This window comes from Pieris rapae, chromosome 14 (genome assembly GCF_905147795.1).
Source record: "Pieris rapae chromosome 14, ilPieRapa1.1, whole genome shotgun sequence".
In the NCBI taxonomy this organism is placed as follows: domain Eukaryota; kingdom Metazoa; phylum Arthropoda; class Insecta; order Lepidoptera; family Pieridae; genus Pieris; species Pieris rapae.
The window spans coordinates 9,439,891-9,460,355 of record NC_059522.1 but is presented as its reverse complement, the minus strand read 5'-3'; the positions used below and the strand labels follow the sequence as shown (position 1 = coordinate 9,460,355).

Below are 20,465 nucleotides of genomic sequence, written 5' to 3'. Positions count from 1 at the left end.
GATTTGATTTTGGAACTATATAACGTAATACATAAATGTATAAGCACAGTTGCACTTACATGAGTTTTAGAACACTTTTAATTAAAACCGGATATGCTGTAAACAAGTACCGCTTTTGGAAATCGCAATGAGCAAAAAATTGTCTTACGTCGATTACCGCAACTGACCTGCGCCGCTTGAAAGCAAAGAATACATCATAACCATAATCAAGCCATTGAACTTGCAAGCTTAAACAAGAATACTTTCACCAGGGATCAGGCTGTTCGGATATTTGACTATCAGATTTGTACTAAGAAATACGAATTGTGTATACGAGTAACAGACTCAAATCTTTTGTAAGATGGATTATATTGTGATGTAGTTATATAGAAAAAAGCAATGGCACTGCCTTTTTAGGTCTGGGCCTCAGATTTCTTGATCATTTGTTTTTTTCTAATAGAAAAGCATCATCAGCCCTCACCGGTTTTCTTCTGATCCTCTTCTTCTTCTGAAGCACATAAGGCTGATCAGAAATCAGAGGACCTACAAATGTCACAGCGCCCCTGCCCTTTTGAAGTGAAACTTCTTTAAGCGCAGTAGGATAATTTTTTTACAAACCGTCACGATGATGTGCAGCGTTTTTGCCAAAGAAAAGGGAGAGAGCGATTGAGACTGATTAAGAGAGAGTGAGAAAAAGGAGATCGAGAAAAAATACACGCTATTGGTTGATATATTCATTCAGTAGTTACATATTAGAACTTAAGATGACAATTCTGTCGCATAACATCTTGTGCAGTTAACGCAGATTTTTTATTTCTTTATATTATCTTTAGCATGTATATTGTGTAAACAGTGTGAATATACAACTACAAGGAATGATCCTTATGTTAGTAATATTTTTGGACGCACGCAGTTTTTTTTTATAATTCTTCGATTACATCCTATACAAAAGCGGGAAAGAAAGTTATTTTTATCTCATTAGCAAATTACGATGGTGTTTCCGGTAAAACGTATAGTCATTGTCTTACGTTTCGTAACATCGACCCACGAACTTAAGTTATCTAATTGTTCTGACAGTGTACTTTTTGTTATTAGATAACATGCTAACGTGTTTGTCAGCCATTCATAAAAAAAGCCTGTCGTCCGGACTTAAATTTAGAATCTGTAACCCGACATACTTGCCTAGTTACTTTTGTGGCCCTCCAGATCCTGTACTGGTAACATCATCCCATATTTTTTTTTGCATTACTTGTTTTCTTTTGTCATAGCGAGGAAACCAATCCGTCGCTTTTTGATCATTTGCCTTTGTTAAATTGTAATGTGTAATGTTAAATTAATATTTTATAATTGTTGGTTGCGTTACGTTAGTTTTGTCATAATAACTATATGTCCTATGAATACTAACACTTCTTGCGTACCTTATTTAATTTAAATAAAATCTCACATTGGTTGCTTAGAAGAGATAGCTCGAAAGCGATAAGGCCGACAGTTTTTCTTTTAATTTTATTGTGTCAATTGTATTATATTTCTTTATGCGACGAATTGCTAATAAATAAATAAAATAACACTCATTTACTTATCGGGGTGCTAACAAGCAGGATCTGAGGTTAAGTTATACGCCTATGAATCCTTACAATGCGAGAGCGCTCGCGAGTGCGTTGTCGGCCTTTTTTAGAATTAGTCGCTCATTACTTGCAGGACCATAAGTCAAATTGGTTCAAGTAAAAAACTTAGACCAGCAGCTGGTGCCACGTTGTGGTGATGTGCGGAACTTCGAACCGCTCAGTTGTGGAGCGACGGGCATTAATTCATCTTTGATAAATGAAACTTTTTGGTTTGACATGCATAATATCAGGCACTGTAATAATATACTTTTCTCTTGTAGGTAAAACATTTTCAAGTTCCTGATATTCGTCACTTCTGATAGTGACATTTATCTAACAGTACTAAATTCTAGCATCGCTACTAACTCCGTTTGAAATGAAAATTAAGGATATAGAAATAGAAAAGGCTTCATTATTATACTCGTTTTTAAATGTATCACAATTTTATGATCTATCAAATTTCCATTTCAAAGACAGAATGCCTCGTTACATAATAAAGTTGCCATCATAAAATTATAGTAATCTATAGCCGTAGCTAGTCTATTCTACAGATTATATTTATTAACCTTTGATATTCATAAATAATATTGTTATGATACATAATTATCATTGCTTTAGAAATTTGTCGTAATAAATCAATGGGAATATTATTTTTTATCGTCTTAATTTGGCGGTGATTTTTAAATCTCATCAAAAATAGTCCAAACGAATAATATGATAATAGTTTATTAAGATTTCTATTTTTAAAGAACTGGGGCCATACGTGGTCCAGCCCGGCTGACCTGTTAAGTAATACCACCCTTTAACAAATTGATATGCTCTTTCTTGAACCTGAGCCAAATTGGTTCGAAATACTTCTTGGTGTGCGGCAAAAGCTGCCTTAAAAAACGCTTAGTTGTGGAACGACGGACTTCGCGGTGATACGGTGCAGTTTCGTTTTCTGCCTTGATGTCCGATGATGAAACTCAGCTGCAGGAATTGATCCAAAGAACTCCTCTGAAAACTCTCCATGGAAAATGCGGTACGCATAGTGACCCCAGAACAATGATCATAGTCGAACAGATACCAATCACGCGATCGACATTATCATTAATACCTAAATCGCTTCTAGACAAGCAAGGACATTAAATATGTTTGCCGGTATCTGTAAGAGAGCTTCTAGTCAACAGAATAGGGTCTCAGATTGTATCTATTTCTTGATCATTTGTTTTACATATCGGCAAGTTGATTGAACACTCAATCTTCTGTGTCTAAGACCATGGCGGTTTTCTCACGATGTTTTCCTTCACCATACGCGTAAATGCTAAATACGGACATATTAAAAGTCAATTGGCGCATGGAAGCGAACCTTAGCCTCAGAGATGAGGTTCTGTTGTTTTAGTATTTTCTTTATTCAACTTCTTTGTTTTATAATATGGTATTTTTTAATAGAAAGTCAATAGTAAAATTGTGTTAGCCTTCCTAGAGATCGCTGTCTATAAACCACCCGTCTACATAACGACTGTTGTCGGAGATAATATTATGTAGTTGTTGGTTTTGTATTAATTGTGATTTAACCATAAATTTCATCCGTATTTATAATTAATTTGCAATCATAATAACTTTATCTAGCTTTCCTGTTAAGCTCAACAATGCTATAAAAATTAACAGCGCGTTTTATGCTTTAATTGTACAATAATTGGTTTCTTAAAATGGTAATCTTGCTTAACATAATAAATTTTTACCGATAAGGTCTGAACACGCATACAACAATCAACAATATGTTTACGTGTTCGGTATTAACATTGTAATTTAAATATATAAACTTTTTAGTGCAGATAATTTAATTGTTTGTTATGTCGGAGACGTCAAGTAACAAACCCAAATGTTGTTACTCGTATAATCCAGAAATGAAACCATATATGTTTATTATTTATAAACATAAAAAATCTATCTATTGGACGTTAGAATATATTTCTATTCGGATGAATGGAGGCAAGTTTAATCTAAAAATTTAGCGCTACTTCACTTAATAATTGAACGTTGATCACGCGTGAACGAATAATTTTGCGTTTTTGTTTTGTTGTCCTATGGAAAGTTGAGCGAAACATTGGAATATTTAATAAAACGACTAAATATTTTTTTTTATATCTGTTAGTTGTTTTTAACTGTCACAGATTGATACAATACGCGCTGCAATTATCGTTTAGCACAGATTATAGAACTTTTCAGGACAACCATCGAATCCACTAGTTTTGAGGATAAGAAAATATTTTCAAATAACATTAACTGAAAAAAATGAATTATTAAATGAATTAAACACCTGAATATTTCATGTCAGTAAAAACCAATATAGAATAAATTACGTCCGCAAACTGCTATCCGCAAAATACACTTAAACCGATGTACAAATGTTTCCTATATATTATATACCTAATCTTAAGTCTGGATTCGGGTTTTAAACTTCCCGATTCCCTTGCCAGGGCGATCATAATAAAATCAATACAAAATCACTAAAACAACAATGAGAAAGGTGTATTGACCCTTCAGTTGATATTGTCAACATTATGTAGGGTTGCCATGATTTTATTATATCATAGTCTGTGGTTGAGACATTTATTATCTATAATGAGTCAAAGAAATCTATTCTAATGAATGAAATTAATGTTTGAATCTGTGTATATAGCTTGATCTAACTTCTATCCAACTAATCATTAATTTCTGCATCTATTTACAATATTGGTAAAATACCGAAAAATATTGTATGATACAATTTATATAGAATTTTGTTTTTAGGCTTTGACGGATCTATTATTTTATAAGGTAGTGTCATGACAGTTTAATTTATTAATTAACCACAAAATCTGGCTTTTTTCATCTTTTTATATCCATTATGATAAAATTTATGGCAACCCCGGATCAAATGAGCCGTATAGCCATAAACCTATAACAAATAACAATGCTCTCCCATTGATATACACCATTCAATTCGCTAAACCCCCTTTAATTGGCTCAATGATTTGTATCCGGTACAAATTGTCTGACTGAACATCATTGAATTTGAATTTATAACACTTATCGATATCATGAAACCGTAAAATCACTTAAAAAATATAAAAAAATAAAACTAACCGACATAAACTTGGATTGCATTATAAGTTTTAAGTAATAACCGTTAGTGACAGATTTATCCATACAATAATGTCTCACACACTCACTCACTCCGCTGGCTGCTGCAGCTGAAAGCTGCGATGAATTCTTATTTCGGAGGCCAAGAAACTTTTTGGGTTGCAGAGCCAGCGGTGTAAGTGTTACAATACTGTTCAGTCTTTTGTTAACACGATAACTTTTTTACTTTATGTCAACAGTATAAACTATTTTTTTTCTTCAACTTGGATTGCATACAAACCAGCCAGCGTATGTTGGTGTTGCCAACCTTTAACTGATCTCACTTAACCACCACAAGTTAGCTATAGCCCAGCTCTATGGGTACAGAAACGAGACTGTCCGCTAAGTTCGACTCCCGTACGTCAAGATTGTATTAGATATCCAGAGTCATAGTTTGCACTAAGTTCCGTTTCTTAATATCATTTCAGAGTCGAATTACATTCGGTCTTAGCTAAGCCTGACTGAAACTTATCCTAAAGATATATTATGACGCATATTTAATACTAACTACGGTACGAAAACCTAAAATAGTATAAATATTTGCTATATTTCTCTCTATATTTAATCAATAGTCGTGCTGAAAGAACTTCAGAAAGAAGCCGAAATCGTCAAATTTACGTTGTACTGACACAAGACAATTGTATTATGCGTGTTATGGTGATTTTAAGTCGTCCCTAGTCCTGATAAATGTTTCAATCTTAAAATAATAGCCACCTATAGCGGCTTCGCAAAGCTAGATTTTTTTTTAATAATAAATAACACCTCAGACATATTAAATCTAACTTACATTACTTCTAATAATAAATAATTTTTGAAACCCGTCTTCATATTTTTGTGTTTAATTCTTACAAATGTACAGAAATATTTCCTCTTTATAATATTGTAATACTCTCAGAGCAAATGAGGCGAACGAAAAACACTAATTGCGTATTATTCGACTGGTTAAAGTGAAGGTTAATTTCAATGTCTCTTTATCCACTAATCCGTAATTAATTGCACATAAAATGATTACACGAAATTCATGTTTTGCCAATTTGATTACGAATAAAGTTGTGAATAAATGACGTTCTAAAGTACTTAAGGTGTCAGTGAATCGGCGGAAGTTGCAGATATTTTAAGCGTGGCATTCGGTAACATTCAAAAACAAGATACAATTAGCTTACAATGAGAAGAGATTCAGCGGTCTGTGGCAAATTTAGCTTGTGGAAATAGATGGCGTTAATATGGCAACATTTTCATAGACTACAATAATTATTACAAACATAAATTGTTATCTGTCAACTTGACGTGTGTGAATCGCACTGACCGGGAAAATAATTCAAAACGTATTTCGTAAATACAATAAGGAAAAATATGTATATTGGCGTAAAATAAGTCTTTTTTAATGTTTGATATATAGTAATGTTAAACTCAATTTAGTTACATAGAAAAATCGCTTGAATTAAAGAAAAATGTACCTTTAGTATGTATAATTCTAACAAATTAAATCATAAACAATGGGTTTTAGATGTTGGCATCTTTAATCTAAGCACGTTCCCTGGAGGATATCCGTTAGAATTCTGAATACAATCGCGTGTTAACAGTACCTTAAAGCAAAATTAAAATATGGAACTTCTAACACAAGTAATCGGAACAGTTAAGAAATGCAAAATATGTAATCTGGTAATCATTGTAACATCAGCATCACCTTGATGGCTGAAGGTCTTCGACGGCTTCACAAGAAGCTGTGGAATCGACTCCCAGTCGACATCTTCCCTGGGAGATATTATTTCCAAATGTTCAAAGAAAGAGTAATTACTTATACTCCTCCTGGTCGGCTACGCTACGCCACTAAAATGGGTGTCCATGGGTGATGACTGTTTTTTGGACGTCCCACAGGCTCCGTGCTATATTCACGTTTTATTATTATTACGAAAAAAAACTATAAAGTTTTGAGTTATTTACGAAGTAAGTAGCTAACTGTTAAAACTAATCGAAACCATGATAATAAAAAAATAACGAATAAATAAATTAATCAATACTCAGTCAAATCATATTCACATAATATGATATACGTGTATAATAAATAAACATATATTGATTCAAAATATTAACTAAAACCTATGCAATATGGTTCATTAAGCCTACCTGTAGTACAAGACAAAATGGATAATAATTTCCGGCGGCATTCATAAGCTCAAGGACGCACCCAGTCTGCGCCCCACTTCCGTTACTGAATCGGGGTAGAGCCGAGGCCCGAGTTGAATAAAAACACAAGCAGATGGGATGATACGGGCAAATCAGCTGTTTTCAATATTTTTAAGAGTATCTGTACACCTACATATAACCCTATATTTTGCTGCGATCAACATTCGTACGATTACTTGTTTGGATTTGTTAAGAATCGATTGATCTGTTTTGTTTCTTCAATTATGAAGTTTATATAATCTGTGGCCAGTGCATAGTTGACCATTTTAAATTATACAAAAAGAGTTCGCGTTTGCACTTATATTATTACTGTGCGGAATATAAAATTGTGTTCTTTTTTTATAGAACAGGGGCAAACGGGCCGGAAGCACACCTGATGTTAAGTGATACCGCTGCCCATGGACACTCAATGCCAGAGGGCTCGCAAGTGCGTTGCTGGCTTTTTAAGAATTGGTACGCTTTTTTTTTGAAGCACCCTAAGGCGAATTGGTTCGGAAGTTCTTCGGGCAGCTGGCGAAAATTTTTTAGTTTTGCGATGTGTGATGATAGAATAAACAGTTATATTTTTTGTCCACAATATTATAATGACAATGAAATAAAAACATTGTCAATTTTGGTACCAGATACCGATTGTATCGTATTGAAAATGCGTAAACGGTATTATACTGTCGAGACATCATTAACCGTCTCATTACTAAAGTAGGTAATATAGTTTATTGAAAGTGGAGTTTACAACGCGGAATGCTTCCCGGTTCGTGGCCTGCAGTGGCGATACGCTATGATCAACCTGTCGCATTCTTCACTTTCACCAGAATTTCAAGCATTTACTCATCTTCCGACAAAGTGTATGTAATTACAGGGGTTGAGGCCTCCCTTTGCGGAGAAACCTTCCTTGATAGATCGATGATGGATGACTTTCTCGAAAATTGAACGAAAGTGTGTCGTGCGAAAACTCTTGTTTTTTGCATGGAATTTACTTGCAGATTTATGATCACGCGTGCACTTTCCTTTACAGAAAATTATAACCTAAGGATTAACAAGATGTAGATGAAGTTAATTTTGATTGACGAAAACGGGACTTGTACAAATATTGTGGACCTATGATGCAAACAGTACCTAATAGTTTAATATAAGATTCATATATTTGAATGAATAATAATATTAACAATAAAATTAGATATATGTGGTCCCAAGTTATCTCGTTCAGGTTCCACTAATTAAGAGAAACAGTAAAAATTAAATGTTTATGTTTATGAGATGATAAATTTCGCATATGTAAGACTTTTAGTGCTTAAAGATTATAGCAAGTGAAGTGAGGTTAATTACAAGGTTATGACGTAATTAGTAGGTATAGGTTTAACGTGTAGTTTTGTATCTAATTAATTATGTAGTACCAATCTCATAATGTCGAGACTTGACTTGCCCTCTAGTAATTAATTAAACTCTGCTAATTTAAAGGTATCGGTAGTAATTACACTAATTATAACAATTAATTTCTAAAATTAATTTCTAAAATTAATTTACAAAATTTCTAAGAAGTATTAAGCAGTAGATAAAATATAGTTGTACCTACATACGAATTAGAATTGTTCTTATCCTATATCCACATAATAGCGACATAGTTTATTTTGCTTAATCGTGCGATAAAGTTTAAAAAATTATTCGAAGATACAATAGCCAGGAGCTGAATGTAGTTATACCCAGCAGATTTGCATTTTTGGGGTTTTGAACGGTGTACATTCTTTGTTACAAACCTACAATACCTACCGAACAAAGAAGTAAACATTTATTAATTTTTTATAAAAGTAAATGTACTTAATCGAAAAATAATGCACATTGCATTTTGAATCAAAGCAAGAAACGCAAAACAAATTACTGCACGTCGAGAGTCGAGACAGCGACCGGGGGGCGCTGCAAGCGCGGCCCCTCTACCCGCCTGCTCCCCGCATCACACCCGTATTGAAGCGAGAGGCGATAGCTTGCCAGCTGCGCGTTCTTGCTTGTGTTTTTCGGATGTCGTAGTAGAATTGACGTTTCTTTCATATTCTTTTGTGTAAAACAAACAAATATAACCGTTTTTACATACGCGTGTGAAAATTTCCCGATGACATTGTTTAAACATTTTGAATCAAAACATATTACTGTTGTGGACGTTTTCAACCGTACCAGTGTGCATTACTCGGATTCCCAGTGTATTTTGTCTAAGTGAATAAAACCAAGAGTGGTGCTATTTTGAGTTCCTGTCAGGTACCGTGGACACCAGTGATCAGTGATTGTTGTCGTGGCCGGTTTCCGTTGTGGAAACTTTCATAACGTGCATATTTCTGTGGGTAATGCTTTCCTAGCGAATGCGAGCCAAGCCTGCACGCATTCCTCAGGGAAGCAAGTGCCGGCAATAAGCATTTTACGGTGAGTAAAGCGCGCCTAAGTTCATCGTACTTTGACCCAATATTGTTGAACGTAACCTGTGGTTTGCATGTGAAACCGATGTTGATGTTGAATGCAGTTTGAAACGATCTCGGATAGAAAATTATAGGCAGGATATCTGGGACAAGATTTGATAGCAATCTATTATAATCAGCGTTTGTAACAATTCCCCAGTCCATTTGTGTTAAAGGATATTCTTATAGCAGTTTCTCTTGTACATTGTTTAACTCATTTACACGAAACAGAAATTAAAGTCTTAAACCTTATAAAACCTAAACAATGTACAATCATCATTCTGTGGAGTTTGGAGGTCAATGTAACATAAAGTGATTTTATTTAGTCTTTAAATTAATGATGCTATAATTAAGTGCCAAGCAAAAAGTTGCGATTAAAATTTTAATAAGTGCCATAATTTTAAATTCAATATATAAATCTTAAAATCATTTGTGTGATAGTTAAAATCAGATGTAATCTAAACATATGATACTCTATTATCTAATATATAATAAATCTCATTATAACTAGTAGGTATGGTTGGTATAAAAAATCCTGCCATGAATAACAAAATTTTCTAACTTTAGTTTTTGTTAATGTCATGTCATGTTCATCCAATCTTATGTTGATAATAACATTTAAAAATAATACTGTATGACATCTTTGCTTAATCATCCTATAACCATATTATGTATATTGTTTATATTTATAAGTGTCAAACACAATCAGGCTTCATGTATTATGTTCACAAATGTATATAATAGTCTTCTGTCTATGAATCAAACATTACAATCACTATTATGTGCCTGTTCCCTATATTGTTATAGTAGAATAGTGATTTGTATAGTAGATATACTTTATGCTTCAATTTAAAACGGAGTACATGAACTATTACCACAATAGGTCAAGGTTTTCTGAGGTAGAATTTTTTGTAGTTGTACAGTTTCAAAAGTAATTTTGGAATTTAAATATTTTAATGAATGTAAATGACTTACTTATACACAAAAAAAATCAAAAGGAGTAGCTCAACATTTATGTGAATTTCTAATTATCAATAGAAACATCAAATTCTATATAAAATTAGTACCAATTTAATTCATATAAGTAATAATTAGATATATTATTTTATTAAGTATATTATAGATTTTTATGAGTTAGTATATGTTATAACTATTTCTTCTCTTTTATGTAATTATGTAAAAAATCTTTTTATAGTCATTGTGTAGTTTACATTCTAAAATTAAATGTAAATTATTTTTTTTATGTCATTAATGAATTCAAATTCATGGAATTATGGTTATTGACTGTAAAAGGGAATCATGATTTTATGTTTAATAATAAAATATCATCATAAAATATCCATCTATAAAAATATTATTAAGTAGGTTATATTTAAAAGAAACATATTACTTTTATACCATTCAAGGTGAAATTTAATTGGTTAAGTATATTGTTATCAGATGGACGAAATAGTATTCAGAAATAGTGCATAGATATTTCTAGATCTGTCTCTTAAATATTAATCCGTCTTATTGCACTGTTTTAATTACACTCATCTGTTTAAACAATTCTACACAACACAACTCAAGTTAAAAAAACTGCATTAATGATTAAAGGGGATTGTGTTGCAATTTATATAATATAATGTTATTTAATTTATACTTAGAAGGGGTTTGATGAGGCTAAGCTAATTATTACATTTATTTATACATTTTTACTTTTTAATTTTTTTTATTGATAATGACAATGACAGTGACACTATTCAAACAATGGGGAATATTATCTGTTTTGTAGCGGGGAAATACTAACTGGCAGAATCATGTAATAGAGTTCGAAAATTATCTATGGGCAACATCTTCTATAATATTAATTATTGATCTCAACTACTAAAATAATTACTTTTTGAATTAGAATTTTAAATTTCTCAGGTCGACTTTAAGATAAAGTATATATATGTTTAGTTTTTGACAATGTACCGTTCTTTTACAGGGAAGCAGGAGGTGTGGGTGGCGGGGCCGGCAGCGGCGGGCTGCTGGCCATGAACGCCACCCAGGTGCAGTGCGAGCCACACGACTCGGTCGTACTGATTAAATGTAAGTGACATATTTGTCAGTTATAGTTGCATATATTTAGTCTGTGTAAGCCCGCTGTAATAATTCGTCTAATTGTAAAGCTCTTTTTTATCAACTGAGTCGATCTATTAGGTTGGAACTTTAAAGAACCTTTTGTTTGAATTCTTCTTTTGTTTGACACCCAAAGAATCTATGTCGTATTATGGTTAGTTAGATGTATGCATTCCTATATTTTATTATTTTTTTCTCTATTGTAACTTCATTATCGGCACAGCTTTATAATATGAAGCTTATATGTAATGCTATTTTTTATTGAAATGGTTATTTTGAATTGTTAATACTTATACACAGGCATACAATTATACAAAAGCGTACATTAAACTATGAAAATAATACAGAAATGTGCAATGCGAAGTGGAATAATTATACAATGATTTAAAATTTCTCTTCAACTGTTAATTATTAAATTAGTTGCACTTTCTTTGTTATCTAAGGCTGATAGCCATTAAATTAGCAAATTGTAGTGGGAAATTGAAATATTAAACCGTTTTATTAAGATTTTAGTATCTCTGGATTTAGTCAATAGTTTTGAGTCTGTTTACGAACACTTTGCCAATTATTAATCTGAAGACGATGTATATGTTTATATTATTATTTATATTCTAAAAATGTAGGTGTTAGGATTGGGGCTAGTCGATGACTCCCATATATGGATTGCTATCTAGGGCAGGGCCGAAAATATATCATTGCATAAACATTTCACTTTAAGTACTAAAATGATAAGTTTTCGCATTTGTTTAATAATAAATTGATTACAAAGAAAGTGGTATATTATATTTGATTAATTATAAAACCGCACAATCAGCCTATAGGCATGCAAATGTCATATTGTCATGATGTCGTAAGGACATTTAAATTATTTATAAAAACAAATTTTTTGGTATAGAATCTAAAAACTTTTCCACTCTGTAAAGGCACATTGCTTTTAAAAATTTTATCTCCTTTCCCTTCAAAATTTGTTTAAATTGTGGTCAAAATATTGTTTTACTCCCTCTTGACAGTTCTTCTTCTCTTAAGAACTGGTGGTGAATGAAAATAAGAGATATATGCCGACATAAATGTCCAAATATCGGTGCAAGTTTTAATAATAATGGGTTGCGATATAGAATCAAAGGCAAATGAGAGAATTATATATTACGACGAAAATCATAGACAAATTAAGCCTTAGTTAAAACTGCTAGAGTATTTGTCACATCAAATATTTGTATAAACAATGTCAGTTATGTGTGTTGTTATACTCTGTGAAACGTTTGAGCAAAACTATCCGGACTAAATGAATTTCATGATCGTATTACGATAGCCATTTCCAGGAATAGTTGTTTATATTTGTCCTCGTATGCTCTCCCGTTGCGGCCGCGCATCAGCGGGAGTCGTGTTTACAATTAACGCTTACTTCGCACTACGCAAGCGCAATTCAATCGCGATAGTTTAAATTGTGAATATCGCCTGCGTATAAAATATTGGTGTAATTTTTCTTTATTTATTTCAAAAGCCAACCCACAGTAATACTTAAAAATAAATTATAAAGATATACTTAATGTGTCTGATGAAATACGAGTAACTATCGATATCGTTTATCAGAATTTTCAATCTGAATATCGGAGCTTTTGCCAAAACGCAGTCTTTTGAAAGGAGGCAGTTTATGTCCAAAACAATTTACGGACTAAGAAAACGGAGTAACGTAGAACTTATATTTATAAGCACGCTAGCAAATAAGCTTTCAAAGCTTATTAGTAAAACGCTTTTTTTGCTACACATTGCTCTAACAGTGAAGTTTTTAATTACCCTATGTTAAGGATTATTTACGGATAACTGTTGTGTGGCAGACTTTTAATTGTCTCTTCCGTCAGTTGTAGGCACATTAATTGACGGAATTATGTTAAAATGCTTAGTTGAAAACGGTCTTTGCAGCGGATTGCACGTTATGCATTCCAGTGATAGTGTGTGAAAGTGTATTATGCAGTTTACGTTGGTGATTGTCGTAAACAGAGTTCAGCTATGCCCGCTCGAGGAGGAACCCCTGAAACGAATAGGTTGGTCCCACCTCGCTTATATGAATCATTGAATTTATCGATAAGACTTATGAGTGAATGGAAATGTTACATACATTTCCATTCATACATTTTTATGGTAATGTCAAGTAAATATGTTGTTAAGGAATGCCTAAAGAAATGCCGCAGCTTAGCCGTTCTAAAATCCTTGCCCGAGGTGACATACATAATTTTTATCGTTATAAAATTGAAAAGTCAACTTCATTAAATTGTAGGTTTTAAAAGAAATTGTAAGTATGTAAATTTAAGATAAAATGAGAATTTAATTAAGTAAATATTAAAAGCTAACACGATACTGAAAATGTGGATTATACCTATTGTCTTATGAACGCATTGAGCAACCAATTATAACTTTATTATAAGTGACGGACTATATAAAGCTAATTGAACAATTTCCATCAACCCATTGCCCTTTGCCTAGTCGACAGCAGCTGGAGTTGATTCAATTCAATATAATGGTCACATCCATTGTCTTCAAATGTACATTATATATACTTCATTATACAATTATACATTAAGTATTGTGGTTGAAGATCTGACTTATCAATCCTCTCGTATGTACATGTTCTTGCTATTACCGGACAATACAAATAGGACAAAGATATGTTGGAGATCAAAGAAGGCAATTGCCTCTAATCCCTGGTCGCTTTTAGACCTAGTTAGGATGCTTAAAGCCTTGTAAGAGATATGCAACTATTTATTGGAGATATAATTTCCCCGTAGTAGACTATCTAAAGTGAGTAATTATTTTTTGGCAAAATATATACTTTTCACATGACAAAATAAAATCCCAGAGGTTCTCTTATATATACTTTTTAATAAATTTAAGAAATGTATTAAAGAAAGGCTTAGTATTAAGTTAGCGATTATCTAGTTGATAAACGGTCCTGGGACTAGTGCTAAAAAAATACGTTTATTTTGGACCATCAGATCATCAAGGTATCACTTATTCCACTCATTAAATTCGAACCTGTAGGCATCCCTACTTATCGGCAAAGAAGACAGATGGGTTAGGTCGAGAGAAAAAGCCGGCGTATAAAACGGTACTCTAGGCAGGCTACTTATTAAATTGATATTTTTGTTTTTAAAATAATTGTTTTTACGCCGGCTTTTTCTCTCGGCCTACATCCTCTGTCTTCTTTGCCGATGAGTAGGGGTCTCAACCGATTCGAATTTCATGACGTGAAATAAGTGATATCTGTGTATTAAATTCCATAATAAATTTTCATTGTAGTCGAAATAATGGGAATCAAAGCTAAAAATAGCCATTACTAACTAATTCTCAATTCAATATCTACCCTTTGCTCTGTTTTTTTTCCACGTATATAATACGGTGGATAAATCTTTAACTTAAACCATATGAGAATGCAGAATTTGAATTATTAACTTGGCAAATTGATAAATACGTGTGCTAAATAACTTGCCCTACTAATGAAAGGCGGTGCAAGTCAAGAGATAAGATTAATTTCCAAGTATGGAACGTAATCCTGCGGTTTTGGACGCGTTTAATTTATAACGTCTTTACCTTCACGTTCACCGTGACCCGTTTGATGTTCGCTTGAGGAGTAAAATCTGTACTAATGTAGCTGACGAGTTTGGATGGATGGGCGAATCTCCAAGTAATTGTTCGATGACCAATTCTTAAAAGGCCGGCGACGCACTCGCGAGCCCTCTGGCGTTGAGAGTGTCCATGGGTGCGGTATCAGTTAACATTAGGTGAGCCTCCTGCCTGTTTGCCCCCCCAAAAAAAAAGATAATGTGTTGGATAGTTTTTTGAAGAATGCTGTCACCAAATTGGAGCGTGGGTGAAAGAAGACATATAAAAGTATTAAATAATAAAAGTATTTTGCTTCAGCGTGCGACTCTCATGCCTGAGGTCGACAGGTTTATAATAAAAACAAAATTGTTGTATTGTTAAATTCTCGATAAAAGCTAACAACGTCCATTTGTTTGTTTGTTTCTAAAACGCTTGCACGGTTTTATACGACGTAGTTTTATATTTATTTTTATTATTTAATATTTTTTAAAATAAATACGATACATATTTTTAATTAAAAAACAAAAATCATTTTATTTTTCATGAAATACCAAAAGATTTAAACAAATTACATGTAGCAGACTTGTTTATATGCATAGAAAAATTGTTTTTCAATTTACTGTTTGTGTTAGTTAACGTTAGGCCCTCTAATAACTGTCTTAGAAGTAATTATTTATTAGCGTTAACGTTATTTGCTCTTGATGTAGGTACAGAGCCAAACTTGAGTTACCGCTCTGGTCGACACGGCATGCTCAAATACATGTTTTCTTCTCGAAAAAAGTTGTTGTCATGGTTACCATGGTAACACACGTCACTATAGTTCTCTTAAGCAAGCAAGACTGATAAAACGTTACTTACGCTACTATTCACAGGAAATAGGAGTGTGAAGATAATGAATGAACATTTCCAAGTAAATACAAAACATTTGCGTACAAAAGCTTCCGCTAAATTTCGTTTATTCATTGTGGTTGGACTTTGTGAGGTGGTTTTATACAGACGTCATATACACGTCGAACCCAATAAATGAGTAATGCGTATACAGTTGTTTGGGTGATTTTGTATATTTCGTTGCATATGTGAGGAAGGACAACTAAAGTCACCTAACTGATCACTTCATAATGTAAGGTATATATGAAATTGGCGTTTTGTCGTACTGGCCACTTTGACCACAAATCCTCTTTGGTTAGGAGCTCCAAATTCAATTTTTTATAGCGTCCATTTGTTTTTCGAAAACCGTGATTCATTTCATTTTCCCGTTTGTTTTGGCTAGTGCTGCAAAGCTGAGGTTCGAAGGATTAATGATGTGTATGGCGGCGGTGTCGCAATAGAAAACTCTACCTAAGATAGCAAATTGCATAGATAGCTATGTCAATCCTTGATTAATTTAATACATTTTATTTCAAAAAAATCTACTTTTTGTTCAATATACAAAACGCCAATTTCATGTAAGGACCTAATATAATAATAATAAAATCACGTTTAATTTCTAATCATCACTAAAGTAGATTATGCAGCTTAGATTTGTTATATTTACATTTTTTTTCCTTTTATACCCTAGAAGTAAAATAAAAAGAAACGGAGATCCAGAATACAGCTTTTGACCCAGAAACCGACCATTTTGTTATTAATTTTGGCTAATATAAAATATTGGTGACTACCATGACGACTGGCTTATCTGCTACTTTTAATGTTCCGGTGAATAAGCTATCTCGCTCTTACAACTCCATAAATTAAAATATTGATATATTTGACAGCTATCTTTCAATTTACCGTAATTTTGTGAATCACGCTAATGAGGTTCTTTTTAGTTTCAGATTATTAGTTTGTTATTATGTTCTATTATGTGAGTAAAATTTGTTATATTTTCTTGAATCTATGAAGCATACATGTTTTTAAATAAATAGTTAAAAGGTTTCTTGATTTACACGGTAAGGTTAACCGACAGCTCGAAAGTTGAATTATTTTCTTCAACTTGTTCAAAGTCTATTTGATACACGTTACTTTTTCGTCCCTAAATAGGCTTAGGTTTTTATACAAAAATCTATTGTTATTCTTTTCTTAATCGCTGTATTTTTATATGTGATTTTCTATATATTGTATTGTCTACTTAACTTTCTTTGTATAATTATTTGTCGTTTTGTTTGTTTTGAAGTGATGAGTAGTCAATCGATGGTCAAGATTTATTTGGTGATTGTCTACGCTTGAAAACAAAATGCATTTTTGAGGATTCCTACAAACAAAATCGACGTTTATGTTTGAGAACTGGGGATAAATTACAGTAAATCTTACGAAATACTAATGACGTCGTGTCGTGTATAAATCTGTTTCCAGTGGGTCCAATGTTTGTTGTACTGTCTTATGGGACATCATTTTGCTTTCTTTGAAACATTTAACCTATCAAATTTATCGCTAACGGAATCATGTCAACGACATAAATCATGTCGGTTCATGGTTGCCCGCCCTATTTGCTGTATTCTTATCAGAAACTGCAATATTATGAATCATAAAGATCTCGAACAATGAGTGTTTGAGTGACGGGGCGTGTTCGGCGGCGCCTCTGATCTCGAACCGCTAACACAGAAAGATTGCTGGCTTGATTCGTTGCGCCAACTGCATATTACTATCTATGTAATATCTGTGGGATATCCAGTCTAAGTGATAGGGTTTAGGCCTCAAAAAATATATTGGAGCAATTTGTGCAGCAAAATTATTTGATAGTTGCGTATCTTTGTTTAAGGATCTGGTCGCCCTACTCTAAAAAAGTATATTGTTTATTTCCATTTTTCGTCATCATATCTTAAAGTAGGGAGAATCGATACACTATTTAAAAAACTTCGCTTGATAGAAGAAAAATCCAAACATAGCCAATTTTTGATACTTTGATTTTATTTTATGACGAAAATGTATATGGAACATGATTTTGAAACTCACAAGATTTATTTAATCGCAAGCCAAGTAATCCATTTTAAAACTTTTTTTAATGCATTAATTTAATGTTATACTTAACATATTGTTATTAAGGGTTCCTTCGTGCTCCAGCTCTCCACTGTCTAAACCTGGAGGTACCTATAACTTAAAACTTTGTGATTGTTTTATATTAGATTCTCTAAGAATAATTGTTTTCATAACAAGACACTTATCGACGATTCCACGAACGGTTTTAAAACAAAACTACTTGTATGATAGCTATTAGCTATAATATATCGTACTGTATAGATTAATACATTAGGAACGAGAGAATCTGTACCAAGTTTCACTTTTACCTGACCCACAGCGGGTGTTCATCTAATCAGGCTATCAGTGCTTGTATTAACGTGTGCCCTCAATGTTCCATTTTGCCTTCAATGTTTTGAAATGTTATTGATTTTAGGCTATCTTTGTATTTCACTTTCGTGTTCCAACAGTTATCTTTTCTATTTGGTACAGTCGTATCTCGGTTATTTAAAATTCTCTTGAATAATACTCGATAAATTGAATAAAACTAATGTTATCCTCTTAGTAATTTAAAGTTGAAGAAATAGTAGTATCTTGCTTGGTAACATGCGATAATTTTCAGTCATGGCTTCCTTCTCTGTCATTTCAATTGGGCATTTCAACAGTTCATTTGCAGGTCATTTGTTTTTGAGTTATACTTCTTTTGGCGCGATGGATAAAAATGATGAGAGTGAATTTTTACGATACGCGCACACCAACACCTAAATTCGACATCGTAAATTTAAGTCTAGGTGGTATGGAAATCGATAACTGTGTTTTAGTTGTATATTCTAGTATTTTTATATTTAGAACACGTGTTTCGTAACAGTACAATTAAACAGTGTGAATAAATAGATATTATTTTGGTGTTTTTAAATCAATTTCATATACGACGGCGATAGTATTTACTAATAATTTATTTATTTAAATAAAATATTTTTGATCAATTTTAATATTTATCGTTAATCACTACTGCATTTCATAATTTTTTTCCATACGCAAAAGAAGTATAACTTCTAACGTGTGTACATAAGTACACACACTCTTTTTTTTATTTCTTTGGACAGGTGGGGCCCACGCGTTTCACAGCGCTGGCCATTCTGCCAGAGACCAGTTAGTTTTTGAAAAAAAAAAATTGAATGTGGTAATCTTGGTTATTTGAAATTTATCTCTCATTATGAATTTAAAAATTAGTATTTTACTGGTGATTTTGATGTGGCGATGTTTTTTCAGCACTTTAAAACATTCCAATTCCCTTGTTATTTATTTTGCTTGCGTAGTTTGACTATTGATTTAGAGGGAGATTGATAAAAACGAGAAGTATGTTTGTACAAATATATATTATCTATAAATAAATATATGCTTGTCAGCTACTGTACATAAAATTATCATAGAGATAGTGGGAGCTACCAAATTTCATTGTCAATATTACTAATTAACCATTACTAAATATTGTTTGCATAAATTAAATATTTGGACAACCATTAGGATAATTTTGATTGCAAAAAAGTATTTAAAATGTGTATTTCATGTAACCTATAGTTAAATATATATTTTCCAAATAGTCATGTAGAGAGAACAGTAAAGTCAGCCAAATGGACAAAAGTAAAGAGATATGAAGCTACCCATTCTTCCCACGGCTGTTTTTTTATGAGTGAAATTAGCTAATTTCAAATTAGGTGTATATGCTCTCTTTCACATCATCACAAGACAGAGCCGAGTTATTACTTAGTTTCATGTTTTCAATATTTTTTTTCCTTTCGTTAATGTACCTTTTTGTATATTATGTATTCCATCTTTGGCTATGTTTTGTATCTTTATGAATATAATTTGTATATATAATGTTAGCTGTAGGATAACGATAAGAATCAAGTAAACTTTATTTATTCATAACCTATCATTATTAAAATATGTTACTATATAATTACCGTAAAACGAATTTAACTACAAGTTTCGGAATGTTATCGCATTTGATGCTCATACATGTGATTGTGTGTCACCTACATGTGTGTGTTAAGATATTCGTTTAGTGACACATGCCGATGCTTAGAGTTAACATGTGTGTATTGTTCTGTGGTGTGTGGGTTATGAACTTAGGGGCAAAGTTGCGTAACAATTTGTAGAAATGAAACCCAGGAAATGGGATAGAATAAAATTTAGGCATAGACTGATAAAGAAGAGGAAAAGTATGTATTTGTTTTGTATGTTCCTCTTAGATATCTCTCACAATTAATACCATGCTTTATGCGAGTGCTAGGTACATATATGCACTATAACTTTAATATACACGCGAATTTATTATATATATACACGTTGGCTTTTCAGCAATCGTCAAAGTTTTGTATAAATCCCTATATACTATGCTCGCGTGTATATAACAAAATATACACGCGGGCATAGTATAGGTTGGGGCCGTCAAATGTGTCGTTTATTA

The 20,465-nt window shown here is 32.6% G+C and overlaps 1 protein-coding gene across 3 annotated transcripts in view; it reads left to right on the top strand.

Annotated features, from left to right (window-relative positions):
* The first annotated feature begins 8,859 nt into the window (after nucleotides 1-8,859).
* LOC111002935 (rho guanine nucleotide exchange factor 10-like protein) overlaps nucleotides 8,860-20,465 on the top strand; it is a 44,961-nt gene continuing 33,355 nt past the window's right edge. Inside the window, exons 1-2 of one of the 3 annotated variants that reach the window (XM_022273234.2) lie at nucleotides 8,860-9,326; nucleotides 11,328-11,431. In XM_022273234.2, coding sequence (XP_022128926.2) covers nucleotides 11,377-11,431 — 55 coding nt within the window. In that variant the 5' untranslated portion in view covers nucleotides 8,860-9,326; nucleotides 11,328-11,376. Of the gene's footprint in view, nucleotides 9,327-11,327; nucleotides 11,432-13,412; nucleotides 13,504-20,068; nucleotides 20,218-20,465 lie in introns of those variants that run through there. The other 2 variants (XM_022273232.2, XM_022273233.2) reach the window with 2 other exon arrangements.